We start from the raw sequence: 15,312 nt of genomic DNA, 5'->3' as shown, positions 1-15,312 counted from the left end.
TTCTGTAGTAATAGATTTATGAACTGTGTCTTGTCAGCTCTTGTGAGGTATGATGCAAGAATGTTTGGGCAGGCACAATTTGCATGTCTTACAGTCTGGCAATTCTCTGGTACTGTAATGGTCTCTGAGATGGTTGTTACAGGGAGTTGTGAGAAGGGCTGGTTGACGTTTGTTTCAAACTCAAACTGAGTAAAATCAACATTTCATCCTTTTGAATTACAGATACTTGGCACTGGACTGTTTCCGTACTCCTCTCTCAGTACATAGAGGGCAAGATTATAGTGATGATGATGCAGGAAGAGGTTTTAATTAAGGCAGGACTGTTTTAAACAGAGTTGATGCATCTGCTGAATCCATACTTGGGGTGCCTTATTAAATAACTTGGTGTCAGTGGCATTCAGTTCAGGATTAAGATACTGAAATTTTAGTGTTTACAAGTCTGTGTGCCCTGCATGCCTGAGCTTTTTTATAATCAATGGGGGTTGAGTCAGTCCAGCCTAGGGGGTGATTCAGCTCACACTGAACTAGTCATCTAGTGTCTGGTTTCACAGGTTTCAGTTCCCTAATAGGAGTCTTAAAAATCCATGCCCAAATGTAGATGTCTTAATCTTGAACTGAATTGACTATTCCCACCCTATGACTTAGAGTTAGCTTGGATTTCTGTACAGCGTTATAAGCATTATAAGCAGAAAGCCGAGACTCGCAGAGGAGATTAAGGTCTGACGAACAACCCCAGTGTTTGTAGAGGGTGAGGGCAGACAGTTTTCCACCATACAGGATAATGAACGTGCAGCATATTTTACCTATGTCTTGAAATACCCAGAACGTGTAAGGACTTGGGCTGTTATACAACAGCTGGTGGGTCTGTGCCCCACTAGTACATGGTGTGAGTATATACCCTGAGTGTCAGCGTTCCAGGTTGTCTTTCCTGTAAACGAATGTGGTGACCATAGGTGTTTTATTCCATGTTTGGCGGTGTTACTCAACAAAGGCCTGGTTTGTCCTGTATCAATTATTGTTTGTGTTATGTGGAGGCCTTATTCACAGTCCCTTACACCACTTCTGTTGTAGAAAACTTGCAATTAAAGCTTACAGTCGTCAATGACAGGATGATAAATATACAGGTAGGATGGCACGGAAATAAAATTATGGCTGAAGAGAGTCCTGGTGCAGGTGTCTGCAATCTTGGTAACATGGAAATAACTGATAAACATGTGTGTTTCCACAGATATTTGTAAATGATAAATGATTTAAAGAGGTGATACACTTTTTTTGAACCCTGAAGTGTTTCCTTTTCTACTTAAATATTGCAAATTTCTTGAACTTGCAAGTTGTTAATGTGTGAAAGAATTACAGATACGCCACAACACCATGTACGTAGATGTGCGTGCCAGATTCCTGTAAATGTCAGATCATGTTTGATACAGCATTAGACATCTAAACATGGATTATTTGCTTTCAGGACATAGACTAATATATTAAGTGCAAGTCAGAAGAGATGTGTTTGAGGATGCAGAAGTGCTTTCTTGTGATGTCTGGGGTTCATATCTTGAATAGATTGAGCCCTCTGGAGGCCACTAGGATCAGGATGTGTAAGAGTCTTCTTGTGTTCTTCCACTGAACTGTACTCTGTTAGAGAGCAAGTTCTGCAAAATTTTGGAAGTTTCCTTTCCTTTGGAAAGGAAAATGAATGATTTCATGGATTTAGGGCATGTTCTGCCCTGGTGTAGGTGGATGCAGTTCCCTGTATGTCAGTGTAGCAGTACACACAGATGTGAGGGAAGAAATATGACTGAAAGAATGGAAAATATTGCAGAGGAAGCTAAGTCAATAAAAAAAAAATTAAATGAAGACTAACAGCATTAGCCTCTTGCATTCTGTGTCCGAAAAGATTTTAAGCTAAGAGTTAGGGAGGCAATTTATTAAAGGATGAAAATGGAATGTTAGCAAAATTGAATAAACTGGATGTTGTTGAGAACTTGACTGAGTCTTTGTCTCTGGATTCACAAAAGAACATCAAGGTCATATGCTGGGATTGGATAGCCTTTTCTGGAAAAGAAAAATTCATACCTGTGGTGACAAGAGGAGGAAGCAGTGGTAATGTGACTATTGCTTTTTACTGCAGGGTTCGAAAGTCTGATATTCAACATTGAGTTTTTACACAGGTTTTTACATCTGGGAAGGTACAAAGGCCACAGGTAATGTCCTGACGTACAAAAGAAACTTGATACTTTTAGAATTAGCAGAAACTTGAATATTTGATAGGTAGTCTTTAATTGATTAGGTTTGTTCTGTTCTTCCTTTTAGTCTGGCCGTTCAATCAGCAAGATTAAACAGTAACCCTGGATTTACAAAGAGGCTTTTGAAACAAAGGAGGGTCAGTCAGCTTGAGAAGATGTATAAGTGAACCATAAAATTTTGTAGCAACAGGAAGAGCCCTTGGAGTGGGAACAGCGGCAGTCAGAAGTTGGTGTGATGCTTCCAGAAGCGTCACCAGCATCCCAACCTCTGCTGAAGCTGGGTAGAGCAGCTGCCTTGTTGGATACTGTAAGGAGCCGGCATCCAGATAGTGGAGTGACTGATAACTTAGCATTGGTGAACCTCAAGAGATGCATCCCCAGGTACAAAAGGGGAATGGTGTATATTGCAGCTAGCTGTATATTCCAGCCAGCTACAAGGCCTGCAAAGGATTGGAAGCTCCTTCACCCAAGAGGACTTAGCTTGGTAATTGCAGTAGTTTTCTTCTTCTTGTGAACAGAGTACACACAACATGAGAATTTGTATAATTGAGTCATTAGCATACATAATAGCTAGAGAGATACTGGTGTGGTGTTCAGTGGATGCACTCTCCTCTTCGGAGTTACCAAGAAAATCACAACAAGGTGAGACCTCAGAGAGAAAAGATGGAAGTATTGTCCATATACTGAAATAGGTTTTAAGCTTTCATATGCTAGACTGCAATTAAGAGGAAGAAATATATAGATACTTAAAAATGACACAGAAAATTTAGGAAGATAATAGTGCATTGCATGGATAGAAAACGGAATACAATTTTTGAAGAAAGAAAACCTAGTAAGTATATTAAGCATTTGACTAGCCATCACGATATTGTGTAAGCAGATAAACAGGCTTAGCAAGAGGTGATATATGCTTTGGAGTAAATCTGATATAGGGCAGGCCTATGCATGTACTGAAAGGTTTTTGAGGTAGGCAGTGCTGAAATATTTCATCATCATGATTGTCAGCATTGCACTCACTTTCTGAAGTATGGCTAGAGACCGTGATACAGGATGTAAATATCAGCATAGGTTACATAAGATAGATTTCCTATGACTTGGATTATTCGGAGAAGATAATCCCATTCTCTTTCCCGTTAAAATCCAGCATTTTTCTGAGGTCCAAATTTTGGAATGTAGAATGTTTTTTGCAGTGAAAGGCACTGTGTATTATTAATTGATTGCCTCAGTCCTGTGATGGAGCCCCACTGTTGTTCAAGCTCTGCGTGTGGGCTTTAAACCTCTCCGCTGCCTTTGAAGTAGGCATTCTTTTTCATCTGTTTCACATGTGGTAAACTGTAGGTTGATAATGTGTATTTTCTCTCTGTAAATTCAGTAAATAATGTCAGAGACGTTGCACACTGTGGGTTTTTTTAGCTTTAGAGTATGTTTTGTCTAAGGTGGTCTATTAACATCAAATACAAATTGCATCAGAGACAAAGCTTAGAAAGGTGGTGTTTCATACTGTAGCAGTGAAATCCTTATTGACATTGGCCTTATAGCCCTGTTGCATTATTTCTGTTTTGCTTTTGGATCATTACTTATTTGATAGACTGGTCGTTCACCTTGATCCTCCTGCTCTTTCATGAAGTGCAGTACCATTGCATTGACAGGTGGTGCAGACTTCTCATTCCTGAGGAGTTAAAAACCCCATACTGTCTTCCCTTTTTCTTTTCTTTGGATTCTCTTCTGGGTTTTGCATCTAGCTGTGTTTTATGCCACAGGAGCAATATTTGTCATGTGGGTGTCCCTTTGCTTTGATGTTTACCCATCCTTGAAAGCTGTTTACTGCTTCATATGCTCCTTCATTATGAATGCTCTCAAATAACCTGGCATCACAAGTTATTTAAAACCACAAGTAGGTATTACTAGATGCTTGTTTCTTTTAAGTTTTTTTGGTATAGAGACACTTTTTCCATAGTACAAATAAAGAAGGTGGAAGCTGTAGAAGATGAAAGCATCTGCTATCTTTATTTTTTGAATGTAATCCCTGAATGATGTGCTGTGGGCTAGCTGGAAATTTGATCTTTATTGACTGCCATCTAAAAGAAAAAGGGTAAAAACGAAAATAGTAATTGGAAATAGCTTCTGTGGAGCAAAGCTGTCATGAAGCAGATAGATTCAGCAGTGGCAGAGTTGCTTTATTGATTGTGAATCCTTAGTAAATTAAAAAGAGGACCAAATGCGTTAATCTTGTGTGTGTGTGTGTGTGTGACAGTGACAATTTAGAATGTTCTCCCAGAATAAAGACACATATAGGAGTGTGGGAATGTTATCTACTTCAGTCAGAAATAGGCTTGTCAGAGATAAGAGCCGAGTTCTTCAAAAACCTTTCTGGGTTAAATGTTCTTACTGTACTGTAAACAAGGGATAGAAGTATTCTTGCTTGCTTTTTTTTTTTTAAGCAATCAAGTGCAGTTATTATAGATAAAGGAATAAAATGTGGGAATTGTGCTAATTTTCTTAAGGTGTTCGCAGTGGGTTCTTCACATTTGATTGTCTGAATTGCAATGTCAGATTTGTTGTTAATAGATAAACAGATAAACTGCAAAATGTTAATATATTCTAGCTGGGGTTCCCTGCTTCATAAGCAGAAGTCACTTTTGGATTTGGATTTTTGACTCTTCTCATTATTGCTAATTACTTAATGACATTGCCCATTGCAAGTAAATTAATCCTTTATTTATATTTTCCTCCCTAAATTATCACGGCTTGTCATAAGGATGAAATGTATTTAGAAGGGAAGCAACCACACAGTGTGAGATCATAGTACAGAAGCTTTTCCTCCCCAGGAAAGCAGGGAGCAGGGATAGGGCTGGGATCCTGTGCTGGTGAGGACTAGACTTGACAGATGTTACATAGATAATGTCCTGCTTTTCAGTCTCAAATTCTGCACCATCAGAAATTATTTCACATATTGCTTGTTGGCCTAGCGTAGCTGAAATTCAGCCAGGGAGGACACGCTCTTCTCTTTTACTGTCTATTTTCCTGCTAGTTTTGCCTGAAAATCCAGCTACCAGGATAGTTTCATGGCCTGTCATTCCCAGTGTGCTATCTGTTATAGATCGCTCTGAACCGCTGCTGGTTTGGATGCACAGTTGTTAACAGTACAGCATTTGAAGAGCATCTTCTGTGAGGAGACTTTGGAGCCATACAGTTGGTGGGGGAAAAGGAACTGGAGATGCATGAAGTAAAGCAACAGAGAAGGCAGAGAGCTGGAGGAACTGTTTCCTGCTGCTTCATATAGAATCCCCAGCCTGCTGCACAGAAATAAAAGGGAGCAAGGTCCTCTTTCAGGCCCTGGAGGGAGATGGGAACTGGAAGCGTAGGGAACACCGTAGATGCCTCCTCATTGACTCTTGGAGAAAGTGCAGCTCTTGAACATCATCTCCGATAGACCCAGAAAGAGGGCAGTGGGGTAACTGAGCCTCTAGGAAGGAATCTGCGTAGTCTCATGTTGAGTTTTTTCTGCCATACTTCTGAAGATCCCAGACTTTATCTTGTCCTCTCACACCTGTCCCCCAACAGCAGTAGGCCAGAGGTGCAAATGACAGGCTGAGATATTCCACACGTCACCCAACCACTTCTCACACACACTGCACACCCCCACCTCCCCCCCAACTTCTTTACATGCTTTTCCTTTCCTTACTTGCTGGTCCTGATTAGTTATCCCCTGGTATCTTTGCCTTGCCAGATAGCTACAACTTTTTACAGAGGCTTGCACCTAGTCATGCTTTATGGGACAGCTTCCCCATCAGATCTATAAAGCCTCTGTGTTTTCTCCTTCTTCACCCCATGCTTCTTGGAAGATACCTAAAAGAAATTGCGAAGTGCAAGGGAAGGAGTACATTAGCTGCCATTCCTCTATTTGTGTAGCAGTTTAAATGTTTCATAATCATTAATCAGGCTTTATTCCTGTTCCCTCATCTCTCTCTTCCCCTTTCAGCCCTACTGTTTCACCCATCATTTCTTGCCTTAAATTTAATTAGTTCAACAGGAAAAGCTGTGTCACTCTTTGTGGGTGGTACTACCGCGTAAATAAATTTTCCTAAAAACGTAAATGCCATTTTAGTTTGCTCTGCTGTGCACAACATTAAATAGTAAATGTTGTAAGTGGTAACTTTTAGTGTTTAAAAGTCTTACTTACTCAGTCTCTGTCTTGCTGGTTTTTTTGTGCTGAATGACTGATCATTGCACCACTGTTTTCTCTGTTAAATGCATCTGTATGCAGAAGCAAAACTGCTTAATTTGTTTCAATCTGGCATACTGTAGTAAGTATGCTTTTAAATTGCGTACTTAGTAGATTACAAATCAAGTGGCAGCACTTCCATCGTGCTAATTCTGCAGTGTAGCTGGAACCACCGACTTAGATAGTTTTTGACCACTTCTCTTTTTTGGTAAGCCTGCTGTAACTCATTTGGCTTGTTTAAATGACCTGCTCCTTATTTTCCACAGCAGGAGTTTCTCTCGCTTGGGAAATGTAAAAGGATAACATTCCTAGCCCAAGCAGAAGCAAAATGTAGCACTGCCATCTGGGCTGTGAAATTGGAATAAAGCTGAAAGCTTTACCTCTATATATTGCCATGGCTAGAAGCCAGGTGGCAAATAATAAAAAGGATGGTCTGGGAGTTGGCATGTTAGTTAGGATCTTGGGAGACCGCATGTGCTTGTGCTGCAAACCTCCAAGAATGTAGGCAGGTTGGAAATTATTTCTCTCACCTGATGCTGGTTATGTAAATGTTATGTATCTAACTCTGACTTAACTGCTCTGCTCAATCTGCTGTGAATGGATAGACATTTCTAGAGGGCATAGGGTCATTCCACATCACCTAGTTCTTTTTTTTTAGACTAGGATGAATCACTCTGTGGAGATACTTGTCTCTCTCTGCATAGACTTCACAAAAAGGCAGTAGCTGACTGCCATAGCCCAGATACCTAACTTTCGGATGCCTGAATTACAGCAGGTGAGCCCTCTTCTACTCTTGTGCAGTTGCCTTTAGTTGAGGGATAGTAATTCTTTTCTACCTCACAGGTACACACAGAGGTTAAATGGTGCTACTGTGTTCTCACGAAGAAAGTTATTATTGTAAAAAGAAAAAAAATATTTTTAGTAATTTAATTATATATACACATATATGTGTGACTGCCTCAGACTTTCGAATACAGTGCTGAAAAGGAGAGATCTTAAGGACAGAGACTTAGAGGCTTTTGCATCCCTAGGAAATAATGTATGTGTTTCATGACAATGTTCTGATGAACACATTGAAAAGGCAAATAAAGCTATGACTTGAGAATGCCTGGCATGTATATGAAGCTCTGTAAGTCATGCTCTTTCATGGTGGCTGGTTTTGTTTCTTTTTAGATTGTAATGGATTTCAAACACCCTGATGGCCATACAGTGGCAGTTATGCTGCCCCGATGCAGTTTATTGGTGATGGCTGGAGAATCCAGATACCTGTGGACACATGGGTATGTGTAAGAGTCCCTGAACTGCTGATAACAGAAGAATAATATATGTTGTTTTTTTGCTTTGTTAATGACATTCTGTGTTTAAAATTAGTCTGAGAGAAACCAAGTTCTATAATTGATATACAAATTCGCTCCTCTGGTCAGATACTGCTCAGGTTAAAACTGAAGAAACTGGGAATTTTAGGAAGCTAATTGCCAGTGCCTGAGCTGCAGTTTCCTACTGCTGTCACAAGTGAAGCTTAGCTTGGAAATTGTTCTTGCTTACATCTGTGGTGTGAAAATCCTCAATGATTCTGAGGTGGTGAAGAATTGATTGTAGTACAATTAGCTTCACCATTTTCTTTCTCTTTTTAACTCGCCGCTTTTCCCTTTGGATCACATATGCGAAGGGCTGGTTTAAGAGACTGAATTCCCCTTCACAGAGGGCATGAGGGTGGCAAAGGGGAGTCTTCCTGAGCTCTTCCCAGCTGCTTTAGGGACACTGTAACTAGTGATAAGGCTGTATTGTACTGAGCAGGTTTGGGATCCTGGAAAAGAGATATCTTGAAATATGTCTTTTGAGGCTTTGCTTATTGCAGAGTTTAAATATGTGCTTTTTAAGTCATGCACTGCTGGGAGATACTTACAATAGGAGCGCTGAAATTGGTAAGAAGGCTAAAATCTTGGCAAGCTCTGAGAGTGACAGTAGTGCACTTCCGCAGAATATGGAAACCCTCATATTGGACAGAAATGCCCATGGTAAACATTTCTTGCTTTGACCCAAGCCGTCACTGGTTACAATAGTCAATTGGAGACAGTAATTACATTCTGTATAAATTAAACATCAAATCCTTTTCTTGCCACAAGATTTTTTGCCTTTTAATTTTACTGGTTAATTTGTATTATGAAGAAGGGTGAATATACACTCCCCAATGACCTTTACATTGTTCATTGTTACGGAATGCTTACACCACCTGTATATTCCCTCATTAAATTAAATAGTTATAAAAAGCAGCTGGTACTTCTGATGTGCATTGTTTATAGAAGCCCAGGGCAGCTAAGTCCTTTGGTATACAAGACTGAACACAGATACCAGTGTTACAAGCTTCTTATTCTGTCCCGTCAAACACTGTCAGTTATTATTTGGAAAGAATATCTGCAACACTGAGAACATAGTGCAGTTTCCATGTCAGTGACGTTGCTGGCCAGGGGAGCTGGGGGGCAGTCGCCAGTGCTGGGATCAGGCAGCTCCATGGGGCTGGGCTGAGGCCAGGTTGGGGTGCATTCACCCGCATCAGCGGGGCAGTGGCTGTGCAGACAGAGCTGGGGATGCATGTGGGGCTGTAGCTGGGGCAAGGCCCTGTGAGACAGCCTCTGTTTAAAAGTAGCTCCCAGGGGACGAGAGGTGGCCCTTGCTGAGGCTTTTGGCTGTCTTTATGACAGCTTTTTCTGAGGCCATCAGCTCTGCTTTTCCCAAGCTGGCCCTGGGTAGTCAAACTCCCAGGAGGGGGCAGGTTGCATGCAGGGCACTTGCAGTAATTGCTAGCAGACATCCAAACTGGGGTAGTGTACCTGCCTACTAAGAAATGGAATGTAATTATTACTTAACTCACTTGTGTCTTCAAATGGTGGTTGTCTTTCAAGAACTGATGACAAACTACATCTAAAATGAAGATTCTAGATGTTTCTACTCATGTGTAAGTTATTCCTGTCCTGGTGCTTGTCCACTTTTCCTAAAAATAGTTTTCCTGTATATTTTTAAAGGCACTAGCGGGTCAAGATACTCAGCTGCAGTAAGCTTTCCATCATGTTAGTGGAGCATAGTATTGTAGTCAAGATTAATCATCCAGTGAGCAAGTGTAGTTAATTCACTTGCATACATAATGTCAGGATGTATTTAAGATCATCTGTGATGCCTTTTATCTATTCCTAAGTTAAATTAGAGAGCAAAAGGTTCAGCTTTGGAATTATTCAGGAAGTGTTTTCATTGTGTATATTTGGATGCCAAGGGAATTAAGAGACTTCATTTTGACCCTGTCAAGAAAGTGCACAGGAAAAGGCTTTTTGTTCTGTTCACTCTGAAAGAGAAACATATGGTTAAGAAATAAACTGTACAGTGTCATCAAAGATAGTAAAAGATACGTGCTCTTCTTGTCTCATAGGTGAAAGTAAAATTACAGCTTTTCTGATGAGGTTTGGTTTTGGTTGTGTAATCTGGCAAAACACCATTCCTGACACTACAGTAGTAAATAACTCTGTGTCAAGCAAGAGAATGTGCAGCATTTTATTTTTTACATTGGGAACACTGTTTTTAGCCCAGCCTTTATCTAGAGTTTTGCTTGTAATGTCAGCAAAAGGAAATTATGTAGGTTGAAACTAGAACTTGAAAAAGAAGACTTATTTCTGAACATATTAGCTGATACGCTTAGCTTATTGCTACAGATACAAAAGATAATCAAATAGAAAATCTGCAGACTTGGAATTTGAAGCTCTCCTGTCCAGGGAGTCTTCGGAATCATCAGCTGATGATTTCATCATAGCCATCTGCTGTGAATAAGGCAGTTCTTTATTAGATTCCCTCCTTTCCATGGCTGCCCTAAGGAGATGTCTCCTTTTTGCAGTATCTGGGTGGAGTGTCAATGTGCTGCTTCCTGATTTCTAGGCAGAAGAGACCTGGACTCTTTTTCCCTGTGACTGGGTTAGAGATCAACTTCCCTGTGGTAGGAAAGATGCCGTATAGCAAAGTACAGAAATATTAGGCAGCAAGCTGCCTTCTTGGCATCTGGATCATTCGTTGTGGTTAAGTACAGGCACTAGTCAGAAGTTTGATGTGACCTACAAAAAAGTCCCAGAGCAAACTTAAGGTGAAACCGAATGCTCTGCTTTATTAAAAAATGTAAGACACTTTTTTTCCCCCCACTTTTGGCTCAACCTACAATGATTAAGCTCAGCTAACCAGTATGGAAGTCAGTTTTATCCTGAGACTTTGTCCTGCTGGGAGTCAAGTACTTTGAAGTCAGCAGCTCTGAAGGGGCTTCACTTGAGTGGCCAATTCCTTAGAGATTTTTTGATTTTGGTTGGTTCTATGTTAGGTTGGTGGTTTTTATTATTTTATTTTAATTTTTTATTCTTGTGGAAACATTTGCATTAATCTCCTTGATGACTTTAGTTCAGGAACCATTTCAGTGTGACAGTAACAGCTTTGAAGTGCTAAGCGATTTCCCTGAAGAGTTTCCAGTTTGTTCCAAGAGTATCCACTTTTTCCCATGTGCAAGTGATGGGAAACGACATGTGGGTGCAGCTGTTTCTCTTATGTTGTTTCACATTTTACTTTCTCATTTTCCTCTTCTCAGCTTTGAGAGAGATCCATTTGTAGAGCTTTTAAAAATTCTTGGTTGTCGTACTTTTTTGTAATGTGAACTGCTTCATAAAATTATTTGAAACTTTTGTCACCCCAATTAAGTTCCACATCACTCTAATTTTATGAAGTTTTCTCCTTGCAAAATGTTTTTGTGTTCAATTAAAATCCTTGCAAAATCCAGAATTATCTTAAGCTCTGTTCCCAGTTACCTTACTTGATAGATCTTTGTCAAGAAAAGATGTGCAGCAGTTTCTCCCTTCAGGCACTTCAGCAATTTTCTCAATGCTACATAGTTACATATTCTGTTGTCAATAAAGAGAAGAGCAATTATGTTGCAAAGCAGAATTCATTGGACAGGCCCCTTTGTAACCGGAAACTTCAACTTGCTAATGTAAAGCTCAGCCAATTCTATGCTTTTATACCTATAGCCACCATTTTTAGTAGTGTATTTTATCTTTAAGAAATGTATTTATTTATATAAAATAAATATATTTTAAAATATAAGTCCTAGAAAAATAAACAATCAAACTTTATGGAAGGGAAATATAATTCCTTGCAATTAAATAACACTTTAATTAACATCATTAGTTTGTGTCAGCTCTGGTTTTTTTTTTCTCTGAAATTGAATAAGTTGAGAACTGAGAAGCTGCAGTACATTAAATAGCATGTTGTAATCATGTTTGTCACAGTATGGAAGAATTGCTTTCTTATAAAGATGGATTTCTGCTTTTTTTCTGATGCAAATTGAATTATTCTTCTATTTTGTGTTACTTTGTTTTAGGATTACACCCCGGAAATATGATGTCATTCAAGCATCTGAGCTTGGGCAAAAAGTTAGAAAAATCACTGCTGATGTTGGAGATTTAACACTAAACCGAAGGGAAACAAGGACCTCATTTACATTCAGGAAAGTGAGGAGGAGCCCTTGCAACTGCAGTAAGTTCCTTGAGGTGATGTATAAGTTAAAGTTGCTATTTATTGTCAATACATAAGTGGTTTTTTTGAGCAAACTGGTTTATTCTTTTGGGTAGTCTTGGCAGTCCTGCTAACTGTCCCTGAATGACTCTGGGTCAGGCATGCTATATGGCTTGAATTGGCTGCATCCATGTGGTTGCTAGAGCTTCTCGGTACAGGAAGGCATTTGGCTTGCTCCAGAGCCAGGCAAGTAATCTAGAACCTTGGATTTCATTGGGACCACAAGTGCTGAAGTAATAGAATAGAATAGAAATAGCTACTGTTTGTCAGGTTCCTGTCAGTTTTGGTTGTTTTTTTATTTGAAGGGGATGTAACATTGTGGAAAAAAAGTGCATTAGAGAAGCAGAAGCAGTCAGATCTGCAGTGATAGAGCCGTGTAAGTGCCTTAGGGCAGTACGGATAGTAATAATAGGTGGCTCAATGTTTACATGTAATTGAAGTCCATTTATGTCCTCAGAACAGAATTTCAGAGGTTGAATTGCTGTGATGTCATGATCTTTGATATTAGGGGTACTGTCTCAGTTTTAAAAACATAAACCTCTTTAACACAGCAGGATGAATGATCACTGTGAACAGCCTCTGGTACACATGGGCAGGTTGCTTGTTTTAAGGTCATAGCAGGAGGAATGAAGCAGTTTCTGCATGTTAATATTCCGGGTTTTATTTTATTTGGCTAAATTTAACCAACAAGGAATTACTTTAAACATATTTAATTTTTGTGTATCTGTTGCTATATCTAGTTTACCCATCTGTCTGTGACAGCCAGAAAGGACAGCAAAGGCAGGAACAACCTTCATTTCCCCACAGTCAGATGGAGGCCTTGAAGCTGGAGCAAGAATATGTACACAAGGTGTATGAAGAGATTGCCACCCACTTCAGCAGTACCAGGCACAGCCCATGGCCCCGAATTGTTGAGTTTCTCAGGTCCCTACCAAAAGGGTCGATAGTGGCTGATGTTGGTTGTGGCAATGGGAAATACCTAGGCATCAACAAGGATTTGTACATGGTAAGTAGTAGCTACTGTCATTTGTTTTCATTGGCACTAGTGTTTATTCCATTGTGAAGTTGTAGCATGTTAGAGCTTCAGCTGTGGGAAGAGAGCAAAGAACAGAAAGCTGCTTCCTGATCCAAGATCAATTACCAATTGTGTTAGGTTTCCACCTCTGTTCACTATGTGTATTACCTTTTACTTTTCCAAAGCCACTTGTGTTTTGCAAGTCAAAATAATGGTAATAAAAAAATAGTAATGGGTGCAGTGGATTGAAAAATTGTAATGGATGCTTTTGCCGTTGTTGTTGTTGAATAAGTTTATTAAAAGGAAAAATGGTGGGCAGTTTGAATACTTCCAACAAGTTTTTCATTTGGCTGGTGGGTGGGGAATGCAATGTACATGTCCTTGAAATCTCCACAGGCACCACTACTTTTCATATATCCTCTTCAGTTCCCTTTGCCCTGGTGGTATGACTTATTTGTGAATGATGTCACGTTTGGCTGTCCCACCCCTGGCTCTGTGCATAGGCTCAGTAAATATGCCAACAAAATTCTTGGGGGAGCCTCAGCTTCAGCACAGATTTCTGGCCTTTCCCTCACTCCCTTTTTCTTTACTTTTAGACAGTTCTGACATCATTCTTGCTGATGTTCTCGTCACTTTTCCTGTCTCACAGTCTGCACTTAGCCCAGCTTTACTTCTTTCCCTTCCTGTCAGGGGGACATGAAGCACATGCAAGTATGAACCAAGAGATAGTTTTTATTGCAGATATTTCAAAGACGTTTTTGAAAGGGTTAAACTTCCTGTTATTTTTACTCAGAAGAAATCTTAGAGGGGTGTGCATTGTGCTATCTGTTCTCCCTGTTCTAGGGTTGTCTGATGTACTTGTATTGTGAAACACTGAAATCCATCCAGCTTGAAAACTTCTAAGGCAAAGCATTCATTATTAATAATAAAAGTCAGACTTGTTTGTCTGTTTCAGGAGTTTCTGTCTTGCTATTTATATTCAGCTATAAAATAAAAGTTATTTACAGCCCTGTCTGTATTAGTAATGGATTTATTTCCATTACTGTTCTTATAAGCTAGAACAGGATCAACTGATTTATAAGTCGACATCTTTATGCCTGACTGCTGTAGCCTGAATACAATTATTAATGTTCTGTATGTTTCAGTCTTTCACTTCTGACTCTGGTAAGAAAAATTGACAAACCTGACTAGAGAGGAGAATAGTTTATCAGGGTACCATGAAGGTCACCTGGTCCTGGAATGAATTTGGTAAATGCCTGTTGTGTATGTTTGTGGTAGACTTCTAAGGCAAAACCTCTGCAAGACACTATTCAGAACTTGCCACCACCAGTCATTTTGCTGGACCCCACAGTTAACTGACTAAGGGAAAGATTTCGTATCTATTGGCAGTCAAATGAAAGCCAGCCCCTCTCCTCTGTTACTTTGGGAGTTATCTCATTTCATATGTACCTGCAGGAGAAATCCAAAATGTGAAAAATAACAGTGAAAGGGAGGAAACTTTTAAAGAAGCAGTTGAAACACTTGAAAAACAGAATCTGGGAGTTGCTTCATTCAGTAGGCCTCCCTTGACATTTTGTTTTCTATTGGTGACAACTAGTTGTTCTTGGTTGGAGAACTCTAGACTTTGAGTTTGCTTATTTTCATCTGCAAGGCAACACAGAGTCTCAGGAGGATGGATGTGACTCCTTCTTTCTACTGTATTTTTTTTTCTGTGTCAGCCGAAGTGTGGTTAAAGAAAAACTGGTGTATATTGTGTTTACAGATTTTTAAAAAACTTTTGACAAGGTATCTCAAAAAGACTACTGTGTTACTTCCATTTACTGTTGGTTGGGCATGGAGCTGAGGGTGAGGGGTTACAGAATATGCTTCACTTACAAGTACATTGCAGGGCATCAGCTTCATCTCTTATTTACTCCTTTTGACTTGGGGGCATAAAATCCAGGCATAAACTTAATCAGTTGCTGCCCTTCACAGCAATTGCTGTGACTCTGGATAAGTTTTCATGCACAGTGCACTAGAGCTCGTAGCCTAGGTCCCATTGGGAAAGAAGCAATAAAGCATTGCTGTGAAACTGGGAGTTATTTAGGGGCTGGGTAGAGCACTATTAGTACAGCTATGTAGCTTGGAGTGTTTTGACTCAAATACTGAAAACATGAAGCAAGCAATGTGCTGTGAAGGTTACTGTATGTATTTAGGTAGGGTACTTTAACTAGCAGTGCTAATGGTAGATCAAAGCT

At 39.8% G+C, this 15,312-nt stretch overlaps 1 protein-coding gene across 4 annotated transcripts in view; it reads left to right on the top strand.

Moving 5' to 3' along the window:
• ALKBH8 (alkB homolog 8, tRNA methyltransferase) overlaps positions 1–15,312 on the top strand; it is a 49,920-nt gene that overhangs the window by 26,893 nt on the left and 7,715 nt on the right. For all 4 annotated transcript variants that reach the window (XM_037375870.1, XM_037375869.1, XM_037375871.1 and 1 more), the window contains exons 8-10: positions 7,639–7,745; positions 11,867–12,021; positions 12,801–13,066. In XM_037375870.1, coding sequence (XP_037231767.1) covers positions 7,639–7,745; positions 11,867–12,021; positions 12,801–13,066 — 528 coding nt within the window. The remainder of the gene's footprint in view (positions 1–7,638; positions 7,746–11,866; positions 12,022–12,800; positions 13,067–15,312) is intronic.

This window comes from Falco rusticolus, chromosome 2 (genome assembly GCF_015220075.1).
Source record: "Falco rusticolus isolate bFalRus1 chromosome 2, bFalRus1.pri, whole genome shotgun sequence".
NCBI lineage: Eukaryota > Metazoa > Chordata > Aves > Falconiformes > Falconidae > Falco > Falco rusticolus.
The sequence above is the reverse complement of the archived record's forward strand: the minus strand, read 5'-3'. Positions and strand labels throughout refer to the sequence as shown.